Here is a 22,689-nt window from a genome sequence, read left to right as displayed (position 1 = left end):
TTGCAAACTTCGCCAAAGCAAGTTCGCCACAACCGGATACGTTCTGGGTGTAAATTACTTTCTTTATACTGTAGCTTAATTGAAATTTAAGTTTCCGAGCTCTTAAAGTTCCATTTCAGATTCTAGTGAGATACTAAATGTAAATTTCAATAATGCTTCAAGCTAGTGGAGCCTTTCTGATTAAGAAAAGACCAGAGAGGAAGGATTTTATGATCAAGCAAAGTTGGGTTTTTTTTGCCAGATGAAGTGGGTGCTAGTCTCATAGATACCTCAAAATCCTCTGAAAATCACTTCAAACATCAAGAGTATCTGTGCTCTATTTAGCCCGTGTAGACCTCCTCTTCTGCAGATGGGAGGGGATGTCCATGTCCACACTGATCATTTTACTTTGTTAATAGACATCGGCCTGTATGTCCGCACAGGTCGCAGACCTCATTATCAACCCGAGAGAGGTACCAGACCTGAAGCCAGTTGCGATGTGTGTAGCCTTGACTGACTCACCGAGTCGCTGCTTACCTCAGCACGAACAGGAATTAATGAGTCTCAGGAGCTGAAGTAGAGAGACAGGAGACAGCGAGGTGAAGACAGGCTCTCTTATTATCCTGAATCGCTAAAGTGGAGAGAGCTGAAGGACACAACATGTCATGGTATCTTTTAGGAGCAGCATTTCTGCTTTTTGAGAGAGCAGAAGTCCTAAAGGAGAAGTTTGTGCAGCAGTTTATCAGCAGCACCTAGTCGGTCTCTGATATTCAAATACAGGTTAGGATGACAATATAATAAGGAATTTTCTACCTCTGTGTGCAGTTTGCATATGCCACTCGTCAACTGCCGGGACCGGCTTGGCTCTACTCACTGTTTTTGGGTTCCCGTTGGTTATGGACAGTAACTGGTCCCATTTTTGGTGTCATCTTCATCAATGCTCCAACATAGCTGAGCATAAACTAAAAGGTGACGTGAAATCCCTGCTGACCACTGATTGGTCAGACAGAATCGTCACAACCTTTGCCTCACTGCATTCTGCACACAGCCGGCATTGTTAAACAGCTGAGGTGCTTCCTCAAAAATAAAATATGTCTTAATGCGGTAACAGTCACATATCAAGAATCAACAGATTCCCTTCTATATCTTCCACCGTTTGTGCGCGTGTCGCATCGAGTGCGACGTCGCTATGATAACAACACCACCTCTAGTACTATCGACAGAGGTAATCGAAATCTGGAAAAAATACCTGGTGCCAAATGCGAATAGAGGCGAGCCGATCCGATAGCGGCAGCGGAAAAGGAGCATTAGTCACACCCACCTGAGGAACTCTAATTATCAAACGTGTCTTACATGTCTTACGTCCCATTCTGGTTGCTTCAGCTGGAAAACAGAGCTGTGTGAGAAATCCAATGGAAGGTTTAGGGCTAATTACATATTGGACTTTGGAATTTGCTTTAAAACTGCAGCTATAGAACTACAAAGGTTAGAGAAAGGCCAGCATTGCAGGCAACAGAAATCCAATTAGTTACAACCGTACAAGCTCAAGTACACGACTCAGAATAACACAAACAATATCGTCTGCCGTTTGGAGCTTGGCCTTCGACTCACTTAATCATTTGGATTTGAAGATAAAGCCCCTGAAAACTCGCCATTAAAAATTCAGTATTTCTGTATAACAGAGGTTGGAATCTGTGAGAGGGTTGAAGATAAAGTGCAGAAGCAGAGACGTCAAGCGTGAGACGCAATTTATGTCAAAATTTACACTCCTCGCAGTCGTAACTGAATCAAATCTGAACGCACGGACACGTATTTAGATTCATCATGGGTTACATTTTCCGCAGGTATCTATTATTTCATGTCCATTATGAATGAATGTCGTTCAATCTGCTTTGATGTATTCCCCCATAGCTTCAGAACCTGCTCGAGAGTCATGTTTTAAACTGGACCTGCACACCAGACTGTTTGTTTTACACTGTACATATAATCATATATAGATTTGTAAGTTTAGTTCAGACAAATTCTGCCTCCTCTCCTTAACTGGGTCATAAATAAGCAAGACTGACTCCTCGTCAACAGCGTGGTTGTATTAAGAACTGGACACTGACTTACAGGATGATGAGTCTCCTCAGTGAACCATACGTATGTTTCTCATACGTCCTTCTCACTCCAGCTAGTGGAGAGGATGCACAAACTCCCGCTGGCCGACTTCCTGTTGGCTCCCCGTGCATGAGTGGGATAAAACACCCACGTCACCATGGACCTGAAACTTCAGCAGAGAGTGCTCATCAACTATTGTGTCATATTTTTGGAGCGCAGAAAGACGTCGCAGGGAGCTACACTTGTAGGTTAAGAGTGAGAAACTCATGTTGGAGAAGCAACGTGCCATCGCGCCACAGTTCAGGTTATTTACGCTGAATGTTTTTTTCCTCAGAACGTCACAGCCGAACTTAGTATTGACGGTCGGATCCTGTGAATGTCGAAGAAGCTGCTGACCTGAGGCTGACCCTCATTACCGAGCCCATTACTTCGTTGTCGTCAAGCATTCAAAGGTTTCCGTTGCTGATTTCAGGTGCTGAATAGACGGAACTTGAAGTACTTCCTCATGAAAGTTATGTGCAACCCGACGGTCTCCGTACTTTCTGATTGTACCGCGTACGCTGGGAGACGCTGGGTTCTAGTTGAATTTAAGAGTATCAAAGTAATCCAGTAATAGTTGCCTGTACGTCCATGTGACAGTTGACAACTAGCTGATCTCCATGGCAACATTCTACTTCCTGATCCACAGCATAATGGGAGCTGGAAGCTCGATGCACACAAGCTCTTCAAAGTTTAATCAAATGTTGTGTTATCTCCCTCCAGGTACAGGAGCTGGTCGAAGACATAAAGCACTCCCTGGACCTCCGGCTGCAGGAGCTGGATTGGATGGATGAAGCCACCAAGGATGCTGCCAGAGCGAAGGTTCGGAGCCGCACTGAGTCTCTGCATCACAAACACGACTTTCTGCCAGATCCGATTAGTATTTGAAAAGAATTTAATTATTTCTTTGCGATTCTTTTCTTCCGGGATTTTGATTGATTGCTTGGTTAGATAGAAGTGTGTGATAGAATACATCGAGGGCTTGACATTGAGAAGTGCGGTTCGCTTAATCCGGATCTCTCTGTGGTGCTGATTTAGGGTCTGCACTGCAAGATATCCCTTCTAATACTTTTACAATCTGAAGTTATAATCCTTTTAGGGGGCCATGCTGAATATAAAGAGCTTCGCTGTAATCCTATTACATTGGGTTTGCTTGATTAGCTGATGCATGTGTGTGTGCGCTCAGATGGCAATGGGTCCATAAGCGAGTGTGTATGGGTGGTTGTTACTCGCTGCAAGTGCATGTAGGCTACTTTTGGACAGGTTTGGTTGTTTGTCCTCCACTTCCTCTTCCACTCTATCATCCTGTTCTTCTTCTCCGCTCCCAGCTGAAGCACATGATGGTGATGACAGGATACCCAGACTTCCTGCTCAAACCTGAACTCATTGATCAAGAATATGGGGTGAGTCATGTGGATTTCATTTCACTCTGCGCCATGCGGTCATCTTTACCACACATAAGCACCGACATATCATACACTCCAATCCTATTACCCAGCATCCTTCTCTTTCCCTCGGCTCTACAAGGATTTCCCATCAGGTGTTACTGTGCATCCTGGGTGATTGAATTCAGAAAGAGAGAGAAAGTACATTATCATATGCAGGAGTGCACAGACATGCTGAAGAGACCATTCAAATAAAGAAATGAATAATAATATTTACTGCGTATGTTGCTACAACCACTAAGTGCACATAAAACTTGGTAGCATGCAGGTCAGAAAATATGCAATCGGGTGTTTCTAGATGGAGAAATTGAATGTGTGGGAAACAAATGAAAGCGTAAACAAAATCTGAAAACTAAATAAACTGTTATGAAGGCAGTACGACAACAAGTCTGAGGCTCACATCAGTATTGGAAACTAAGTACGTTTACTTAAATGTGTGTACTTGTGTAGTATATTTTTAAGATATTTGTACTTTACGTGACTATTTTCCTTTATGCTATTTTAATTCACAACATGTCAGAGAGAAGAAATGCTCATATTTATATGTATATATGTACACATTTAATTAAAGTTACTAGTTTCTTTGCAGATTTGGAGCTTTCATAAACCTATGATCGGCTCATAAACTTAAAAACAACCCAACATGATATAAAGCAGATCAAATTATCTCCACTATCATCAGAGTATAATTATTCATAGAACACAATTATGTGACGAATGAATGTTTCTCTTGTGCCAGTACTATAAATTAAGAAAAAACTTTCTCACTAAAACTTGTAAAAACTTGAGATCTAATAAATCTTTTGCAAATATTTTTTTTCACTATTTTAACAACCTACAATATTAACATCTATGTCTGCAAGCTGTGAGTTGGCTCATTGCTGTTTCTTGGCAAGTTTTCGGCATCAACTGTGTCAGTGGAACAGCAAGAAACCATTAGCACGTATTCTGCCACCATGTCACACCACCTCTGAGGTGCGATCAAAAACTTCCAAGAGTGTTTCATGAACAGAAGCAATAACTTTTCGAAAGTACTCCAAGTCATGTTGCTAGACCAACACCTGTTAAACTCGTTTTTGTGACTAGTTCATGTGCGTGTCTAGTCTCCCCATGGACCTAAAACTAAAACAGAGACCACACAATCAATTTTGTATCAAATTTTTGTGGAAGAGAAATTCAATGGGTGTTTTTTCATGTTGGAGAACCCGAGTGCCATCGTGCAAAAGTTCAGGCCGTTTGTGCAGAATATTTTCCCTTCGACATCCCAGTGCAACTCGGTGTTGACAGTCGGATCCTGGTGGATGAATCCATGATGCACAACCCAAAGAAAACCCGCCTGGTTTCCCTTCATTTCCGTAGGCTTTTAAAGCATTTCAAGGGTCTCCGTGCACTCTCTTCTAAAGTCCACGGTGAAATCACACATGCACCAGTGGTCAAAAACCACATGTAACTCAGGTGCTGATGTTCAAGTGACGTAACTTGGAATACTCACCAGAGTTATTGCTTCCCCCCGATGTGTACGCATTTACTGTCCTGTACTCCGTTATCAATTCAAAACTTTTTGAAAACTTAACTGGACACTTCTAAACTGAATAGAGGATTCAGCCTGCTGAAAAGTCACACATTTACAAGTGAACTAAAACTTGTAAATGTGTATTGAACTTATATAGATCACATATCGTTTGTTAAACCTGACTTGACTTTAGCCTGAGTACGTACCAATTCACTGCTGATGACAGAGTAGGTGGCATTTGCTTTCGTAGAGCTACATTAAATTTCATGTAGAAACAAACTGTCAGCTTTTGAAGATAATTATCTTAACTTTGCGTAGCATAAAGTAAAACATCTAACTTTCAAGCATGGACAGGCCAAAGCGTGGCTATTTCACGTTTTGCCGCGATACCGAGTTAAAATAAAGTGTACTTCCCAAAATGCCAAACAGTTTCTTTAATCTCAACAATACCAAGGTGTGCCTTCACCTTTTGTTGTTGCTTCTACTCCTTGTTAAAAGTGCCCAGATAAAAGCGTGTGTTGTGATTGTGGAAGTTCTGTTCCTTTCTGTAGCGGCTTTCCCTCCATCTGCTACCATAGTTTTTATACGGCTCCTTACAGACGTGTATTTTTGTCACAAACTGACCGAAGGTCATTTGGCCCTGTGAGACTAAACAACCAAAAAGAGCAAACAAGAGAGATGATGTGTTTACTGTCAGTTAAAAGGATGGAGATGTTACAACAGCGAGTTACATTCAATTCTTTTGGCAAATGAATAAAACCAGTCTTCCATCTGTGTACAATAAACGTCTGCGAGTGCATTTTAACGTTGGCAGCCCAGCAGAAGGAGTCGTCCTCTTATATACTGAATCAGAAATAAGTTGTGTCCCAGTCATCACAAATGATCACTATTTACAACATAACAGCTAATTAGTAGCCGACTGAGGATCTCTGGTCACCTCACACATCCACAAACACAACATCATAAATCAGTAGTTTGACATTTTGAGAAATACAAATATTTGTTTTTGCGCCAAGAGTGAGATGAGAAGATTATTCCCACTCTTACATCTGCCAGTTAAATACAAGGCTACAGCTATTAGCTAGTTTGCTTATAGCTTAACATAAACACTGGTAACACCTCTACTGTTTACTAATTACCACATCCTACTTTTAATATTTACATAAAAGGATTTATGCATAGCTTTGTGACTATTTCTTGGCTGGGAGCAGTAACTCCGGGGTCTGAGACCTAAAATGGCAAAGTGGCATTATGTACAAATTAAACAGAGAAGTGTACAATATATTAAGTTTCAGTTGTGTTAGTAAAGGAACAGAAGTGACGGGGTTTGTGGGAAATACGGTGTTATCATGGTAATGAGAAATATGTTAAATTCATTTTATACACGCTCACACACACCAGTCGTAAGAAGCTGCACTTTGTTTTTGTATGTGTTGAATTTAAAGCCCTTATTGTTACAGAAGATTTAGCCTTTGTATTATTTATTACAGCCACAGAAAGTATGTTTTCTCAAGTTTCTTCCCTTTTATGATTTTCTTTTGTAACTTTAAGCCCACGATTCTCTTTAGTTAAAGATTAGAACTAAAATATTTCTGATGTGCAGTATGCTTATTATCATAGGTGATTATCTATGACTATGACTATTGTATGGTAGTGGGAAAAGATAATTTTTGTATTTTTCTTGACTCGCAATTTTGATAATTCACGCAATTTTCCTACAAAATAATCACTTAGAACTCCACAAATACTTCGACATTTTTGAGAAAAGTTGCTGCAAAATAATTTTTTTATCATAGCGACCATAAAAACAAAAAAACTCCACAAAATCTTTAAGGAACTGATGAAAAATTTCAATTGTTAACAAATGAAACATCCAAGTCTCTTCCAGAAAGCTAAAGAGCACGTAAAATGTCGAACTTCTCCTTTAATGCTTCATCTCTTTTGTGCAGTTTGATGTGGATGAGAAGACGTACTTCAAGAACATCCTCAACAGCATCAAGTTCAACATCAAGCTGTCTGTCAAGAAGATCCATGAAGAAGTGGACAAGACGGCGTGAGTGTCCCGCATCCTCACGTTACACGAGCTCCACTAGTCAGCCATCTCAGCTCACCGACATGCAGCGCACACAATTAAACGAGGTTAATATATCCGAGGTGCAGCTGAGGCTCCTGCGGTTACACCACAGCGTGTGTCCCTCTAATATGTTTGACATGCCTAACATGTGTCCCCACCAATCCCTTTTCACTTCGACATATTTGCTGATGTGCCTCTAAATTAAGCCAACAGATACCAAATTGACACACACAGCTGCAGAAAATCCATTTGATTTACTTATCTGCAGCAGGCAGGCAGCAAAAAAGTGCTGTGGGACATGTGCTTCATTTTTCTAAAATACAGCCCGGTGCGCCTGGATTGAGTGCCTCTCTGCTATGACAACACATTACAGTCGCATTAGTATTCCTCAAAACAACTGTATCATTAGCCCACACTCAACGCCCTGAAGAGGCAAATCACATGCTCTGCCGTTATCACCCAAAAAGTGCACCTTTCATCACTCACTCTGTCTTGTCTCTGCGCAAATAAAGAAAGGAAACACTCCTCCTCCGTCTCCCCCGTGTCCGCCTCCCCTCCATCTCTCCAGTCCACGCCGATCCATCAGTCTTTCCCTCCCAGAACAAGGGCATCTCACACTTTCAGAGTTAGTCATTTGGGAGATTTCGTGCCAATCGATTGGGCCGGCTTTAAGTGGATTACCATAAAGGAACTGTCCGTGTTTTCATATGCAGAGAGGAACTTTGGCCGTGGGACCACACACACTGAATATTTCTCACCGGGGGGGGTGAGGGGGGGGTTTAGGGAGGGAGATAGACGGAGGTGTTTGGGATTCTGTTCAGGATCTGGGAGTGTTTGGAGTCGGCAGGTTGGTGAATTGAGTGTGTGTGTGTGTGTGTGTGTGTGTGTGTGTGTGTGTGTGTGTGTGTGTGTGTGTGCGTCTGAGGGATCTCATCTTTTAAACCCTGTTTGTTTGACACTGTTTCTCTCCTCAGGTGGCTTCTTCCCCCTCAGGCCCTTAATGCCTACTACCTCCCTAACAAGAACCAAATGGGTGAGTGTGTGACTCACTCAATGTACGTGGACATATTTGTGTTGTCTCTGTCATCTGTTTCTACACACACACACACACACACACACACACACACACACATACACACACACACACACACACCAAATCCTTCCTCTAATTTCCATTCCACACCACACCTTGGACCGTGCATTAGCTACACACAATCACACCATGTTGTCGTCTGTTTCCAACAAGTCAAACACGATGGCCGCAGGAAGAGAAAAAGAAACGCGTTCACCTCCTCATATCATATTCGCTCTCATCACTCACTTTCTACTTCGATCTCCACCTTACATACTTAATACCCTCCCGGAGGAAAAACAAGCAGTAACACCTTCCTGAGTTTTAACAAATCTAGCCATGCGATGTCATCCCCTCCTCTTCCTCCTCCTCCCTCCTCTTCTTCTCCCGAGATCGGCCCGCTGTCTGTGTCTGCCTGCCTGCTGGATTAAATCTCTCGCAGAAAAATCAATGGTGTGCTCGCAAGCCGATGCTGGATAACAGAAGGATTCAGACAAACACAGTCATCAGAACCCTTCTGGATTTTTTTTTTTTTGTTGCCCATCTTGTTTCTCTCTCTTAATCCAGCTACTTCACTTCACTCTTTTTTTCCTTTAATTAAATTAATATTGCCCACTTCAATTGAACCTCCATCTCCTTGGTTTCTGTTATTTCATGTTTAGAATTGGGTTCTGCTTTCGCACTATATTGTAAGTTTTTTTCTCTTGATAGAAAGCTGATACAAAATCAGTTTTTTAAATTAGAATTTTTTTTTTTTTGCTTAGAGTCAGAAAATTACTTCTTTTGCCATCATCAGTAATTTAAAACATTGAGCATCTGGCAGTATGTTAACAAACATTGAAAGTATCAGATTGTACAAATGTTACCAGTCTATGAAGTCTATGATCATGCTGCCCTCTGCGCTAACATCAGGGTCATTAACTGTATATAAAAGTGGACGTAGCTTCCATGTTGAAAAATGAGGCTGATGCAGAAGAGCCTTAAACTGCAATACCACCGATGGCCGCTAGGGGTCGGCTCCAAAAAGCCTCCAGCTCCATAGACTCCCATTCATCTTCTCTCATGAAATACAAAGTCAATATTTGCGAAAGTCACTCCTTTATATCAGTTTTCTGGTGGTCCATCTGAAAATAATTCCATCATTAATTAGATATTAGGCCTGAAAAGTTGTTTTGGGGTCGTGTCTGTTTGATTTACAGGCCTGTGGTGCAGTCAGGTTAGTTGGACGGTCATAGTGTCCTCGGGTTCCCAAACAGATCGAGTCAGATTCACCACTCACTTCTCCCCCACTTCGCCCAAAATGGCAAGATGGTGACGGCCAAATCCGAACTCGAGACGTCAGAACAGCAGTTCACAAACCAATGATCAGGATGCCAGTGTGCAGACAATAACGTGATTAGCGAGCAGACAATAATGTGATCAGCAGACAAAATTTCTATCGTCAACCATCTCAGAGTGACATGTTAGCCTAATATTTGCTTACTAGCACAAAGTGCATGTGAGGCTGATGGTGGTGTTATTAGCTCTATGGGGGTTTGGTCATAAACAAAAGTGCCAGACGATGACTTTTCCCCGGTGATGGAACCAAATAGTGTGACCAAAACCATTTTGGCCATAACAAGTTTGTGTTTCACTTGAATAAAGATGAAAAGTTCTTTGGTTGCGTCATCGTCCTGCTGAATGCTGAAATTTGATCCAATGAGTTTTGATGCATTTGGCTGAATCTGATTGCACAGAATGTTTCTGTGTTCTTCTACATTCTTCTGTCAATGGTGAAAGCATCAAAACATGACAGTGTGCCAGTTCCACTGGCAGCACCACATACCCGAGCTGGAACAGAAGCAGCATGTTTGACAGATGAGGTGGTGCTTTGGCACTCGAGCTGTTCCTTGTTTTCCTCTTTCCATCATTTTGATCGAGGTTCATCTTTGTTTCATTAGTCCACAGACTTTTGTTCCACAACTCCACCAGTTTCTTTTTGGATGTTTTTGTGAGCTTCGGGTTGGTCTTTCTGTGTTTGATGCCTTCTGGTGGTGAATCCTCTGGTGTTCCTCCTCAGAAAGTATTGATTGTTGACAAGGAAACATGGACACCTTCATCCCGGAGAGCATTCTTGACTTATCGTAGGATTTTGCTCTGATCCATGACACCTGTTTCTCCTCGGTCTTGGTTAAGGTTGTTTTTTGTTTTCTAGATTTCTTGTGCACACCTACTTTTTCTGGAATGTATCCAGCTCTTGATTTTTGAATAACAGCTACCTCTGACATCCCTCGTATGAAAAATATTTCCTTTTGGCCTTGTTATTCAACCGCCTTGTCATGCAGCTGTGGCTCAGATGGTGGAGCAGGTTGCCCAATAATCATAAGGTTGATGGTTCAATCCGCAGACCCTCCTGTCCACATGGCAAAGTGTCCTTGGGCAAGACACCAAAGACACTCCGCCATGCCAACTTGCTCCTGATGGCAGGTGAGCACCTTACATGGCAGCTCTGTCGCCATCGGTGTGTGTGTGAATGGCAAAGATTGTTAAGTGCTTCGTAGACTGCTGAGGTAAAAATAAGTTCAGACAATACTTTCATTCAATTGCATGTCCACCTCTTTACTGTTCGTAAAACAGACAACTCAATCTTAATCGAAATGGCAACACTGGAATGCGTGAACTAATAATGAAACATGAAACATTTAGTATACAGGTGTCCGATTACTTTTGAACCCTTTGAATTTGGGCACTATTTGTTAAAAGGGCTTTATCTCCCACACAGCTTCTTGTTTACTGATGTAAACCTAGTTCAGTTAAAGCTTGGGCTTTAGACTTTATGGTAGTATCCATTATTTGATTTCAAACTGAAGCACATAGTTTGAAGAACATAAAACGATGGTATAACTTCTGCAGCTTTAGAGGATTTTTACAATTTGAAAATATAACCCTGAAGATGTCCTCAGGCAACATAAACAACCCAACAACTGTGATCGTATCCTGAATCAAATATTCTCGCTCAGAAGTGCATGACATCACCTTTTTTTCTGTTTGCGCTCTTCTCACTGGTTTAAAGTCTGGGGGATTGTGTGTTCACGTTTAACCTGATTGAAAAAATTGCTTTTCAGGTCTTTCAAAGCTGCGACCTGAGACGACATGCAGCTGACATCCTGTCAACAACTCTTCAGTGATAACACAGATATCTGGTGATTTAAAGCTGGATTAACTTTAAAGATTTACAGCAGCAAGAGGCAACAAGAGATACATTCCCCAGGTTTGGAAGACATCAAGATATCAATAAAAATAAATGTCTTCTTCAGAGTGTATGAAGGTGTAGAAGGGTTAGTTCAAGAGGTTTAGACATTGTTGGTGAAACCAATGAAGTAGAAACCTGTTAAGGAGACTGGTTTGTTTATTGCTTCCACAGTCTGCTCACAGGAATATATGTGGGCAAACAGGGACTGTTTCTGTCACTCTCTTGTGTAAAAGCTGTACTTTTAAATTTGAAGTTGTTTGTATGGAACATCATGGCTTTGGCAGCTTTAAGGCATCTGAGTTTTCCATTTCCTCCGAACACGTTTTCCCTCTGAAGATACCTGATGATACCGCTTCCCTAATGTTGCTTTTGTTTATCTGTCTTACAGTGTTTCCCGCCGGCATCCTTCAGCCCACTCTCTACAACCCCGAGTTCCCACAGTAAGTAGTCCTCCCACTGCCCCCGCCTTTCCCTGCTGCCATCTGTGGGGAGGAACGGACATCTCCACGACCACAACAACAAAGGTCGTTAAAGGCTACGTTAGTCTGGCAAGCCTCTGCTTCCCCTTAAATCCCCACACATCTGATTAAACCAATTTAACTACCCACCAAGAGCTCAATTACTGAACATGGTCCTGCTAATGGAACAGGTGTCATTGAGAGGTCGCCTCCCTAAATTTGAGCCCGTCGACTAATTTGATGGCGCATGAAAGTAGATAGCCTCCCTGTCTGTTTCTGCCGCTTCCATTTCTCTCAGTCGTTCTCAAGTCAGGGTCTCAAACAAGATCTTTGTGATGACAATTTTAGGAATTACTGTCATAGAAATAGATACAACTATTTATTACTTTAAGTTAGTCAGACATCAGGACACAAATGAATATTTCTTCGGCTCTTCTTTTGGTATTTTTAACCAAAGTCTGGTGGCTACGGGGTATTTCATGGCCAACAGAATTCGAAAACAGCAGCACTTTGTAAAAAAACAAAAACAAAGATTGTCTCTATAGTGTTCTTGTCAGAGTGGACAACCTTCGGAGTAACATTTACATTATCATATACTTGTTTGTTCGACAATAAAGCTCTCAGCTGAAATCTACAGGACTCAATAGTCTTCGAGCCGGCTAGTAGTCGTTAGTTCAAGCCAATAGTTGAGTAGTTGTCGCACGTTTATGATTTTAATGAAATCATAAGAATAAATATTGTTTGGTGCGTCACAAAATGGTTTCAGGGCTGGCAAAGAATGTTTTAAGTAAGATTGTTAACACTGTGCTACATTACAGAGTAATAAAAAACCACCAGAAAGCGAGCTGCCTGTTGGTAGCCCATTAAACTACCTTGGCTATCTACTGTGGTCATGCTAGGTGGCTAACGTTGGGCTACTGACGGGATTCAGTGGAAAGGTTATGTTTGATGTTGTGAAATTAAATGCTAAATTTTGTATGTCGAGTTCATATGTCTTCTTGATGTCATCCTTTACCCTTTTGAAATGCCCCCACACTTTGGAGGATTTTGGAGTTTGAGGTAGAGTCAATGGACAGACTGAAAAGCCTATTAATTGAACCGGGTTCGTTCACTGAGCGGGTCGAATCAGGTGGCAACAGCCATACTGGGTCTACGTCACTATACTGGGTCTACTTCACTATACTGGGTATACCCCGGTATACTGGTCTACCCCGGTATACTGGGTCTACCCCGGTATGCTGGGTCTACCCCTGTATGCTGGTCTACCCCGGTGTACTGGGTCTACCCCGGTATACTGGTCTACCCCGGTATACTGGGTCTACCCCGGTATGCTGGGTCTACCCCGGTATGCTGGGTCTACCCCGGTATACTGGTCTACCCCGGTATGCTGGTCTACCCCGGTATGCTGGGTCTACCCCGGTATGCTGGTCTACCCCGGTATGCTGGTCTACCCCGGTATGCTGGTCTACCCCGGTATGCTGGTCTACCCCGGTATGATGGGTCTACCCCGGTATACTGGGTATACCCCGGTATACTGGTCTACCCCGGTATGCTGGGTCTACCCCGGTATACTGGGTATACCCCGGTATACTGGTCTACCCCGGTATACTGGGTATACCCCGGTATACTGGGTATACCCCGGTACGCTGGTCTACCCCGGTAGGCTGGGTCTACCCCGGTATACTGGTCTACCCCAGTATGCTGGTCTACCCCAGTGTACTGGGTATACCCCGGTATACTGGTCTACCCCGGTATACTGGGTATACTAGTCTACCCCGGTATACTGGTCTACCCCGGTATGCTGGGTCTACCCCGGTATGCTGGGTATACCCCGGTATACTGGTCTACCCCGGTATGCTGGGTCTACCCTGGTATACTGGGTATGCCCCGGTATGCTGGGTCTACCCTGGTATACTGGGTATGCCCCGGTATACTGGGTCTACCCGGGTATACTGGTCTACCCCGGTATACTGGTCTACCCCGGTATACCCCGGTATACTATTCTACCCCGGTATACTGGGTATACCCCGGTATACTAGTCTACCCCGGTATGCTGGGTCTACCCCGGTATGCTGGTCTACCCCGGTATACTGGTCTACCCCGGTATGCTGGGTCTACCCCGGTATGCTGGTCTACCCCGGTATACTGGTCTACCCCGGTATACCCCGGTATACTATTCTACCCCGGTACGCTGGTCTACCCCGGTATACTGGGTCTACCCCGGTACGCTGGGTCTACCCCGGTATACTGGGTATACCCCGGTTAACTGGTCTACTCCGGTATGCTGGGTCTACCCCGGTATACTGGGTCTACCCCGGTATACTGGTCTACCCCGGTATGCTGGGTCTACCCCGGTATGCTGGATCTACCCCGGTACACTGGTCTACCCCGGTATGCTGGGTCTACCCCGGTATACTGGTCTACCCCGGTATACTGGGTATACCCCGGTATACTGGTCTACCCCGGTATACTGGTCTACCCCGGTGTACTGGGTATACCCCGGTATACTGGTCTACCCCAATATGCTGGGTCTACCCCGGTATACTGGGTATACCCCGGTATGCTGGGTCTACCCCGGTATGCTGGGTCTACCCCGGTGTACTGGGTCTACTCCTGCCCCAGTATGGCACAATCACACAGCCTACTGGTTAACTATCTGGGTGCAACCGACTGAAATCCTACTGAATGTTTCTGAGGCAATAGGCTGAAATTCTTTGAAAGCAGTGCTGGGATTCATTATTCATACTGAGAACTAAATAAAGAATATACAAATTGCTGTGGTTCAGTATTAATCTAAAAGTATATAACAAATCAAAATCTAAACAATTACAATAATGTATATTTAGTTATATGTGTGTGAAGAAACTGATGAAAATGACTGTAAATTCAAATGTTACATTTTTAAAATACAGCATTATAACAGTGATGTCCTACTGGAGACATCCCACTCACTCTCAGTCACTTTTACATGTTTTAGCCAATTCGTTATTAATTGTGTAGAATTAATGATTTACAACGGTTTACATTTTTATCACTGCAGGCTTTTTATCAAAGCATATCACATGTTTACAGAATAACTTCACACGTTCCAGACCACCACTGATTTTAAATTCAGTACAGTATGAAACTCCACTTGAGACTTAATGAACTTAATGGCAAACAGATCATAATGAAGCTTGGAGTTATGTTACCAACACAAAGTAATTCATTTAAGCAGGTTTCTCAGGATTGTTTAAGAATGAAGATTAAATGAAGATTCAACCTTGTATGTTATATAAAGAGATCATTTTCATGACATTGTTTACGTAAAAATGATGAGCAGCTCACTCAGGTTTGCATGAACACTGAAAATAAAGTTTTAGAAAAACTAAACTAAACTTCACAGTGAGAGTTTCAGCTCTCTGCGAGTTAGTTTTCATACAATACTGGCGTGAAGTAGAACCAAATGGCTGCCCGCAAGGAAGGAAATCAATCCACAAACTTGTGGTGTGGTTGTGAAGAAAGCATTGCAGTGAGGAGAGCGAGTAAACAACTTTTTTTTTTTCACTCAGCATACCTTTTGTTAACCCGAGCTGCGTGCTGTGAGTCAACCTGCAGCCGCCAGTATTGAGCATTATTCTAAACCAACACAATACAACCCAAGTAGCTACACCCTTTGCATTCATACAACTCCACTCAACAACCACACACACAAATATGAGGAAATTAGACCTAACAGTTTGTGTACCCAATATTAGCTAACACTTCTATGTCTTCATTAGAGGTGATCACCACTTCTTCCACTACCTGCTGCCATGCATGCCAATCAATATTAATTAATGATCGGAAGAAAGTGTGTGTGTGTGTGTGTGTGTGTGTGTGTGTGTGTGTGTGTGTGTGTGTGTGTGTGTGTGTGTGTGTGTGTGTGCGTGTGTGTGTGTGTGCCTGTCCGTGTCTGTCCCCTTGAAGTTATTACTGCAGTAGCCCTAACCTCCCATAAACTCTCACTTTCTCCCCCCTCTCGCTCTCTGTCACACACACACACACACACACACACACACACACACACACACACACACACACACACACACACACACACACCTCTCTCCACTATCACATTGAGTATAATGAAGCTTCAACCAGCCAGTTAGTTCAGCGAGGGAGTCTGGCCCAGTGTGAGGCAGCGTATCGACTAGCTGTCAGAAAGTCATTTTCAGACGTAGCCATGTGAATAGCCCTGAGTCTGCCCTCTCATCGCTCTCTATATCTGCATGTGCGCCAAAGACACCACTCTAGTTCAGTGCAGGAGGTCAAGGAGAGGAAAGGCCACCTGCTGCTTGTTTTAAATCTGGGGGCCACTGGGAGGAACACAGGAAGGTTGTTGGCACTTACACTGACTTTCTTGTACCAACAACCTGGGAAATTAAGATTTATGTTCGCACCGCAGCTGAAAGGCCTCAGAGCAGATTTGTTCCCCACTTGTGAAACACAGATTTGATGTTTTCTAATCAATGCGAACAAGGAAAATGTGGCATTAAGATGATTTTTATTCAATACCAATCTGAACCACATGGATACCAAATTAGATCTCAAGTGCAACATCTGGCTTGGCTGAGCAGAATTCGCAATGAGGACAATGGGACAAGGGAAAAGAAAGCCCACTAGCTGACTGTAATGAGACACTTCGAATCAGTCAAAAGTGCTCTGAGAGGATATGCATACCGCCCTTACTTTGGGTATCTGTAATGCCAAACTCAGACTTGGAGATTTTAGGTGGGATTTTCTGGTCCTGGGTTTGAGCTCCAATACAAAAACGTCAGATCGTGATCACGAGGACGAGCAGTGAGAAACAGTGAATGGGAGCCAGAGAGGAACTGGACAGAAAGTAGCACGATATAAACATAAATGCATGAAGAGAAATGGATATAGTGCTGCCGCTTACTTTTCAGTGTGGCCATGTGCCCATTATATAAGAGTGTAAAACTGGGGACAGGACGCCTCCGACTGCAATGAAAACCGCACATACTCGAGAGCTGGGAAACTTTTCTGGCTCATAAGTCAGGCAAAATATGTTCATTCAAGTGAGCAGGTGCCACCCTTAAGTCCAGGATTCAGTTCTCAACACACCCATAGATATAAACAACATTATAGCATTGATTCGCTTTCTTGCGTGTGCTTTTGTACGTTTTGTAGAGTGTAAGATACAGGAGAGACTTGAGTAGAGATGTTTCTGAAGTTTTATAATATGAGCCTGACAAAGTCTTGCAAACACACTTAATAGTGAAAGCACACGATATACAATCAATATCACTCTGATGTCTGTCCATTACCACTAAGCTGCAACTGGGAAACAGTTAGTTCAAGTTAGCTTAGCATAAAGACTGGGAGTCAAGGGATATGAAGAGCCTGGCTCTCTCCAAAGGGGACAAATTCACCCTTGTGTGGCTGAAGCTCAGTAATTTACATGTTCTGTCTCATTCGTTTGAGCTGAACAAAAACCTAGAGGCCACCAACACCTTTTTCTATTGTTTATGGTAAGCGGGTCTAGCTTGAGATTTAACAGACAGATGAGATTGCCAACGAACCTCTCATAACCTCTGGCAAAACAGTGTACTTCACAAGAGACCTGTTATCTGAAAAAAAGTTGTGTTAGCCTCTTACTAATGAAAGGCTACGATACCTTTAGTTATTTTTTAAAGAGTTGCGAGGGGGAGTAGCTTTGTAAAATATGAGGCAACAGCAGAAAATTCAAAGAGCGACAACGTCAACAAACTGAGAAACCAATCTCACATACTCAGTACTCCATTTGAACTTTGCTACCAATAGCCACTACAAGCAAGTTTCCATATTCATTTATGAATTCTACTTTTCACACGAAAATAAATGTGCTTTTTCTTCTTTTAAAAGTTCAGGGTCACTTTAAGATCGGCACTTCAAGACTATCTAAGTGTCTGTAGATACCAAGAAAGTTTCAGTTTTTGTAATGTTTCATATTTCTGCTTCCCAACATTAGGTCCCTGAACTTTGGAGGAATAGGAGCTATCATTGGCCACGAGCTAACACATGGATATGATGACTGGGGTAAGAATACTAACCTCTTCACCCATAATCCATTGCAACAAAGTCTGATCATCCACAGTTTTTTTCAGCATTTTGAGTTGTAGTTCTTAAAAGGCTCCATAACGTTTGTTTTTTTAAATGATTATTTTATCAACTTCATTGGGCAACTGTGCAGCAAAGGTTATTTTGAGCCACAATCTCAAACTTTGGTTTCCAGTCAAAAGTGCTGCCCTTAAAGATTCATCAGAAGAATTTAGTGAGGGTGGGAACTTTCTGCCGAACAACTTTTTGTTTGTGCACTTCCAGCTTCTTTGCCAGATAGCCAACCATCATTTTTACTCTACAAATTTAGGCAGCTGAACAAGTTGTTCGGCTGGTTCATGAACAGGACACATCAGCCAAAGTCCACTCTGGAAGTACAAACGTCTTGCCTTCCAATTTATTGACTCCTGCAGCGACCAAAAGTGTCAAATGTGGCACGTTGGGCAGTTCTTTGGACTGAAAAGGAAAGTTGCAGGTTGTGTTGTCTCCATGCTAACACTGGCCCCCCCCTGCCCTTTTGCCCCTCATCTTAGTGATGCAATGGTTCATGTCCCTAGGGGGCCAATACGACCGCCATGGCAACCTCAAGCAGTGGTGGACCGAGGAGTCCTACAGGAAGTTCCAGAGGAAGGCTGAATGTATTGTCAAGCTCTACGATAACTTCACTGTGTATAACCAGAGGGTGGGTTTGCATGTGTGTGTGTGTGTGTGTGTGTGTGCGCACGCATACACACACACACACACACACACACACACACACACACACACACACTGTACGAGTCATGACATAGATACATGGGTCCACCGACGTTCTCGACTGACATTATGTTTATATTGAAAACCATACATCAGAAAGTCAGTGTCCATCTCTAATGTAATGCAGCTCTATTTATGACCACTGATTTGATCAGTACTACTCTGGCTGTCTTTGGGAGACTTCTGCAATATTTTGTACTGATTGAAAGGAGATATATGTTCCTTTAAAGCAGACCTCTGCCGGTTTCACAGTGAATATCAGTCTACCAGTCATAGTTTGGACCTCTCTGTGACTGCGAACACAGTTGTAAAATGTCTTTTGTGACTTCGGGTGAGCTTCATCAAGTCTGAAATAACCCGGAGCTGATGTTGCTTGAAATTTATAGTTTTACAACACAAAGTGCCCAAGCTTAAAAATATTGTCAATTTTACCAAGCAAGGAAAAAAAATTCTCTTGAGTTCTAATATGGAAAATGTCAGATGGATCCATGGTTTTTGGAGCTTACTAAACCACTATTAGGAAGTGAAAGTTCGAATATTTCATTTTCTGCTGCTTCAATTTTGACAATTCTGTAGAGCAAATTTAAAGCTAGAACGAGCAAACAATTAGCTTTTCGAACAGAGCTTAACCTATGTTTCTACAACAAGGTACCGACACACCTCGACTCTACTCTGTTAAGGTTCTAAGTACTTTACTGGATTTTGTTTTCTATTGCACATAGTACCCCCTCAGTGCAGTTGGTCATCATGGCAAAGAAACATGAAATTACTATGACATCATTTTCAATGCAGCACACCCAAAGTGACCCCGATGTGGTTTTGCGGGTTGCCATCAAACCAGTAGTGCGGTAAATGTAGAAATTGTGGCCACTGTGGTAGCTTTGCTATTTAACAATGGCGGATTTGTGTGGCATGTCCTGTCACGATGAGGTGATGATGACTCCAGAGCAAATTCTCTCCGACCAATCAGTGGTCGGCAGTGTTTGCCCGTCACCTTTTGGTGTCGGCTCAGTTTGTTTGGAACCTTGATGGAGGTGATACAGAAAAAGTACCAGGTACCAGCTACTATCCACAACATTTGCCAGTTGGAGAACCAAAATAACGAGGAGAGTCAAGCCGAGTTGAGTCGAACCATGCGCTGGAAAACCGCCATTAGTTTAACATAAAGACTGGACGCTTCCAGGGGGTGGGGAGGGGGGGGTGGGGGGGCAATGGGGAGAGTATTTATTAACCTGCTGCAAATCCAGGAAGTCATTGCATCCAGCCAAGAACTACTGTAGTCTGGAACATTAGCCCTCATAAAACCTGTCATCTCATCATCCTTTATACACTTTATAAGGATTAAACAAATAACATTTAACCTCATTGGTCGGTGTATTTCTTCAGTTTGGGATAGCAGAAGGCTAGCTGTTTCCACCTGTTTCCAGTCTTTGTGCTACGCTAAGCTAACCATTTCCTGGTTTCCTGGCTCTGGCTTACAGATATTATACGCAGATATAAGTGGTATCAATTTTTATCATGTCACAGGATGCACAGAAAGCAAGTTCCCAGATGACAACATTTTTTGTTAAGATTACCGAATTGTTGATTGGTACACTGTAGATATTAATATTTTAGAGTAGAATTCATATCGTATTTCTGACCCCAGACTGAAGTACATCTAATAACGGATATATGTTTTCAAAGTTTCAGAACTTTCCTTTTCTGTGTCTAGGTGAATGGTCGTCTGACTCTGGGGGAGAACATAGCAGACATGGGAGGGCTGAAGCTGTCATACTTTGTAAGTAATAACTGATTCCATCATTGTTCAAATACTGTAGTGCTATGTTGCTCGGTAAAATCTAAATACTAGAATCCACTTCATCAGTACGCAAAGCCTCTGCCTGCTCTGTCTCAAAAATCTCCCTCCTTTTGTTCTTCATAAACCACCCTGCTTTATTTGCATTAAAGATAAACAATTTGATTTAAATTCCTCTGACCTGAATATTTAATACTTAATATACCTGCATGTCTGAGGTGCGGCACAATTCAATTCTACGTTGAGCATGTCAGTAGTCAACATTGAAGTGAGCAGTGGTTTATGAAGGCAGAGACAAAAGTACAAAGGGAGACAATGAACGCGTTTAAATAAATCAGAACATTAAATGCACCATAGTATCATAATACCCGTTAGTCGTGTCAATCATATTGATTGGCTGAAGTGAACATAACAAGTACGTTTCATTAAACATCCCGTTTGGTTTCAGATCTTCTTTTAACTTAAAGAAAAGAGGCTTCTTTGCGGTTGGGGGTCATAATTTCATTTCTATCTCCTGTCTGTCATAATTCACTCCCTCCACACACCTCACTGTCTGTGTCTCTTCAGGCATATCAGAAGTGGGTGAGGGAACATGGTCCGGAGAGGCCCCTGCCCGGCCTCAGATACACTCACGAACAGCTGCTCTTCATCGCCTTCGCACAGGTACTGAAGCCCCGCGATGGAGTTCACACTATTGTCTTTCATTACATTTACATATTAAATGCTTTTGCTGCCACTCTCAGCTGGAGCGGCTGATCGTAGTGGGTAGGAGTTATATATGATCGCAACATTAGCTGATGGAAACTATCAGAGGGATAAGAAAAAAAAAATGCAGTGTTGGTGACAGCGCGACCACCCCTGTCCCTGATAACCATCATGCCTCATCATTGAATTTCAACATTGAGTTTCATTGAAATTCATGGCCTAATGTGACAGTGGTGAAATCTAGACACACTTTCTAATGCAACATGGAGTGTTTTAGTTCATTATTTTTTAAAACTCATGCCACAGGGGGAGCAGTATTAAAATCGAGCAAACGTGCATACATTCATCTTCAATGTCATATTTGTGTTCACGGTGAATAAAAAGCCTCATTTTCAGCCTGAGGCAATTCAAGCACCTCAACCAAAATAACATGGTCAAGTCTGTAAATCTTCACAGCAGGCCAACACACAAGGTTTTTACACAGAACGACTTCTTAAAAATCTAACTCCTAACAAATATCAGGCTGCAACGAACGTTTTTTTTTAAAAGTATTGATTAACCAATGATGATTTTCCCAATTAATTGTTTGCTCAGGAAAATGACAGAAACTAAGTTCTGCATTGAAAATCCACCTTAAATAAAGGAACAAAGTATTATCATCAAAATGTATACCAGAGGTTGTTCAGCAGAACAATGGCCCTCAAGTGACCAATTAAATAACTTTAGTTTAATTACCTGTTGCATAATTACCATTTTATTGTTGAAGGTAGATTGTATTGTTTTGTTTTTTTCCTCTAATCATTGCTTTCTGTCAAGTATTTGATCATTTTTCATACTCCTGACCTTAAACGGTATTTTAATGAATCCATCTGAGACATTTAGAGGCGAATTCGCTCTCTGGAGGAACTGCTAACAACTCCCATGTGAATCATGGCAGGAGACTTCCACTAAAACGTATGGAGACCACTGCTTTAATCTTTGTTCTGAAGTATCTACTTGAGCTTTTTAGACAAATGTTGGGCAGTAAAAATCATGTTTGTATGTAAAATGTTGTGCAGTAGAAGTATTTAATATCAGAAAATGAAATACTACTTATTCTCCACGACTGGAAGGAAGACTTTCCTTTATCGTGCAGGATGTTCTACTTTGTCTAAACTGCGTCCATGTTTGCTGACTGTTGTTTTAATGTTGTCTTTTTCAGAACTGGTGTATGAAGAGAAGATCTCAGTCCATCTACTTGCAGCTGCTGACTGACAAACACGCACCAGAGCACTACAGGTACAGTATATATACATATATACACACACACACACATACACACACAGAACTCTCACACACACCCTGAGGTTCATAAAGTTTCACATATTTGTGCATAATGATTTTACATTTGAATAATATCAGTTTCAGAAGATGTTGCAGTCAGAGTGTCTCTTGTCA

General features: G+C 42.3%; 1 protein-coding gene across 3 annotated transcripts in view; it reads left to right on the top strand.

Moving 5' to 3' along the window:
• The window catches only part of LOC138197001 (endothelin-converting enzyme-like 1), a 52,824-nt gene that overhangs the window by 28,132 nt on the left and 2,003 nt on the right, over positions 1-22,689 (top strand). For 2 of the 3 annotated variants that reach the window (XM_069147435.1, XM_069147434.1), the window contains exons 8-17: positions 2,842-2,940; positions 3,447-3,521; positions 7,026-7,129; positions 8,125-8,183; positions 11,843-11,894; positions 17,905-17,972; positions 18,527-18,675; positions 20,464-20,529; positions 21,115-21,210; positions 22,454-22,530. In XM_069147435.1, coding sequence (XP_069003536.1) covers positions 2,842-2,940; positions 3,447-3,521; positions 7,026-7,129; positions 8,125-8,183; positions 11,843-11,894; positions 17,905-17,972; positions 18,527-18,675; positions 20,464-20,529; positions 21,115-21,210; positions 22,454-22,530 — 845 coding nt within the window. The remainder of the gene's footprint in view (positions 1-2,841; positions 2,941-3,446; positions 3,522-7,025; positions 7,130-8,124; positions 8,184-11,842; positions 11,895-17,904; positions 17,973-18,526; positions 18,676-20,463; positions 20,530-21,114; positions 21,211-22,453; positions 22,531-22,689) is intronic. The other variant, XM_069147436.1, reaches the window with a different exon arrangement.

Source organism: Embiotoca jacksoni, unplaced genomic scaffold (genome assembly GCF_022577435.1).
Source record: "Embiotoca jacksoni isolate LCO1_2020_lvr unplaced genomic scaffold, fEmbJac1.0.p SCAF_14, whole genome shotgun sequence".
In the NCBI taxonomy this organism is placed as follows: domain Eukaryota; kingdom Metazoa; phylum Chordata; class Actinopteri; family Embiotocidae; genus Embiotoca; species Embiotoca jacksoni.
Note: the sequence above shows the minus strand (reverse complement) of the source record. Positions and strands in the feature narration are given on the sequence as shown.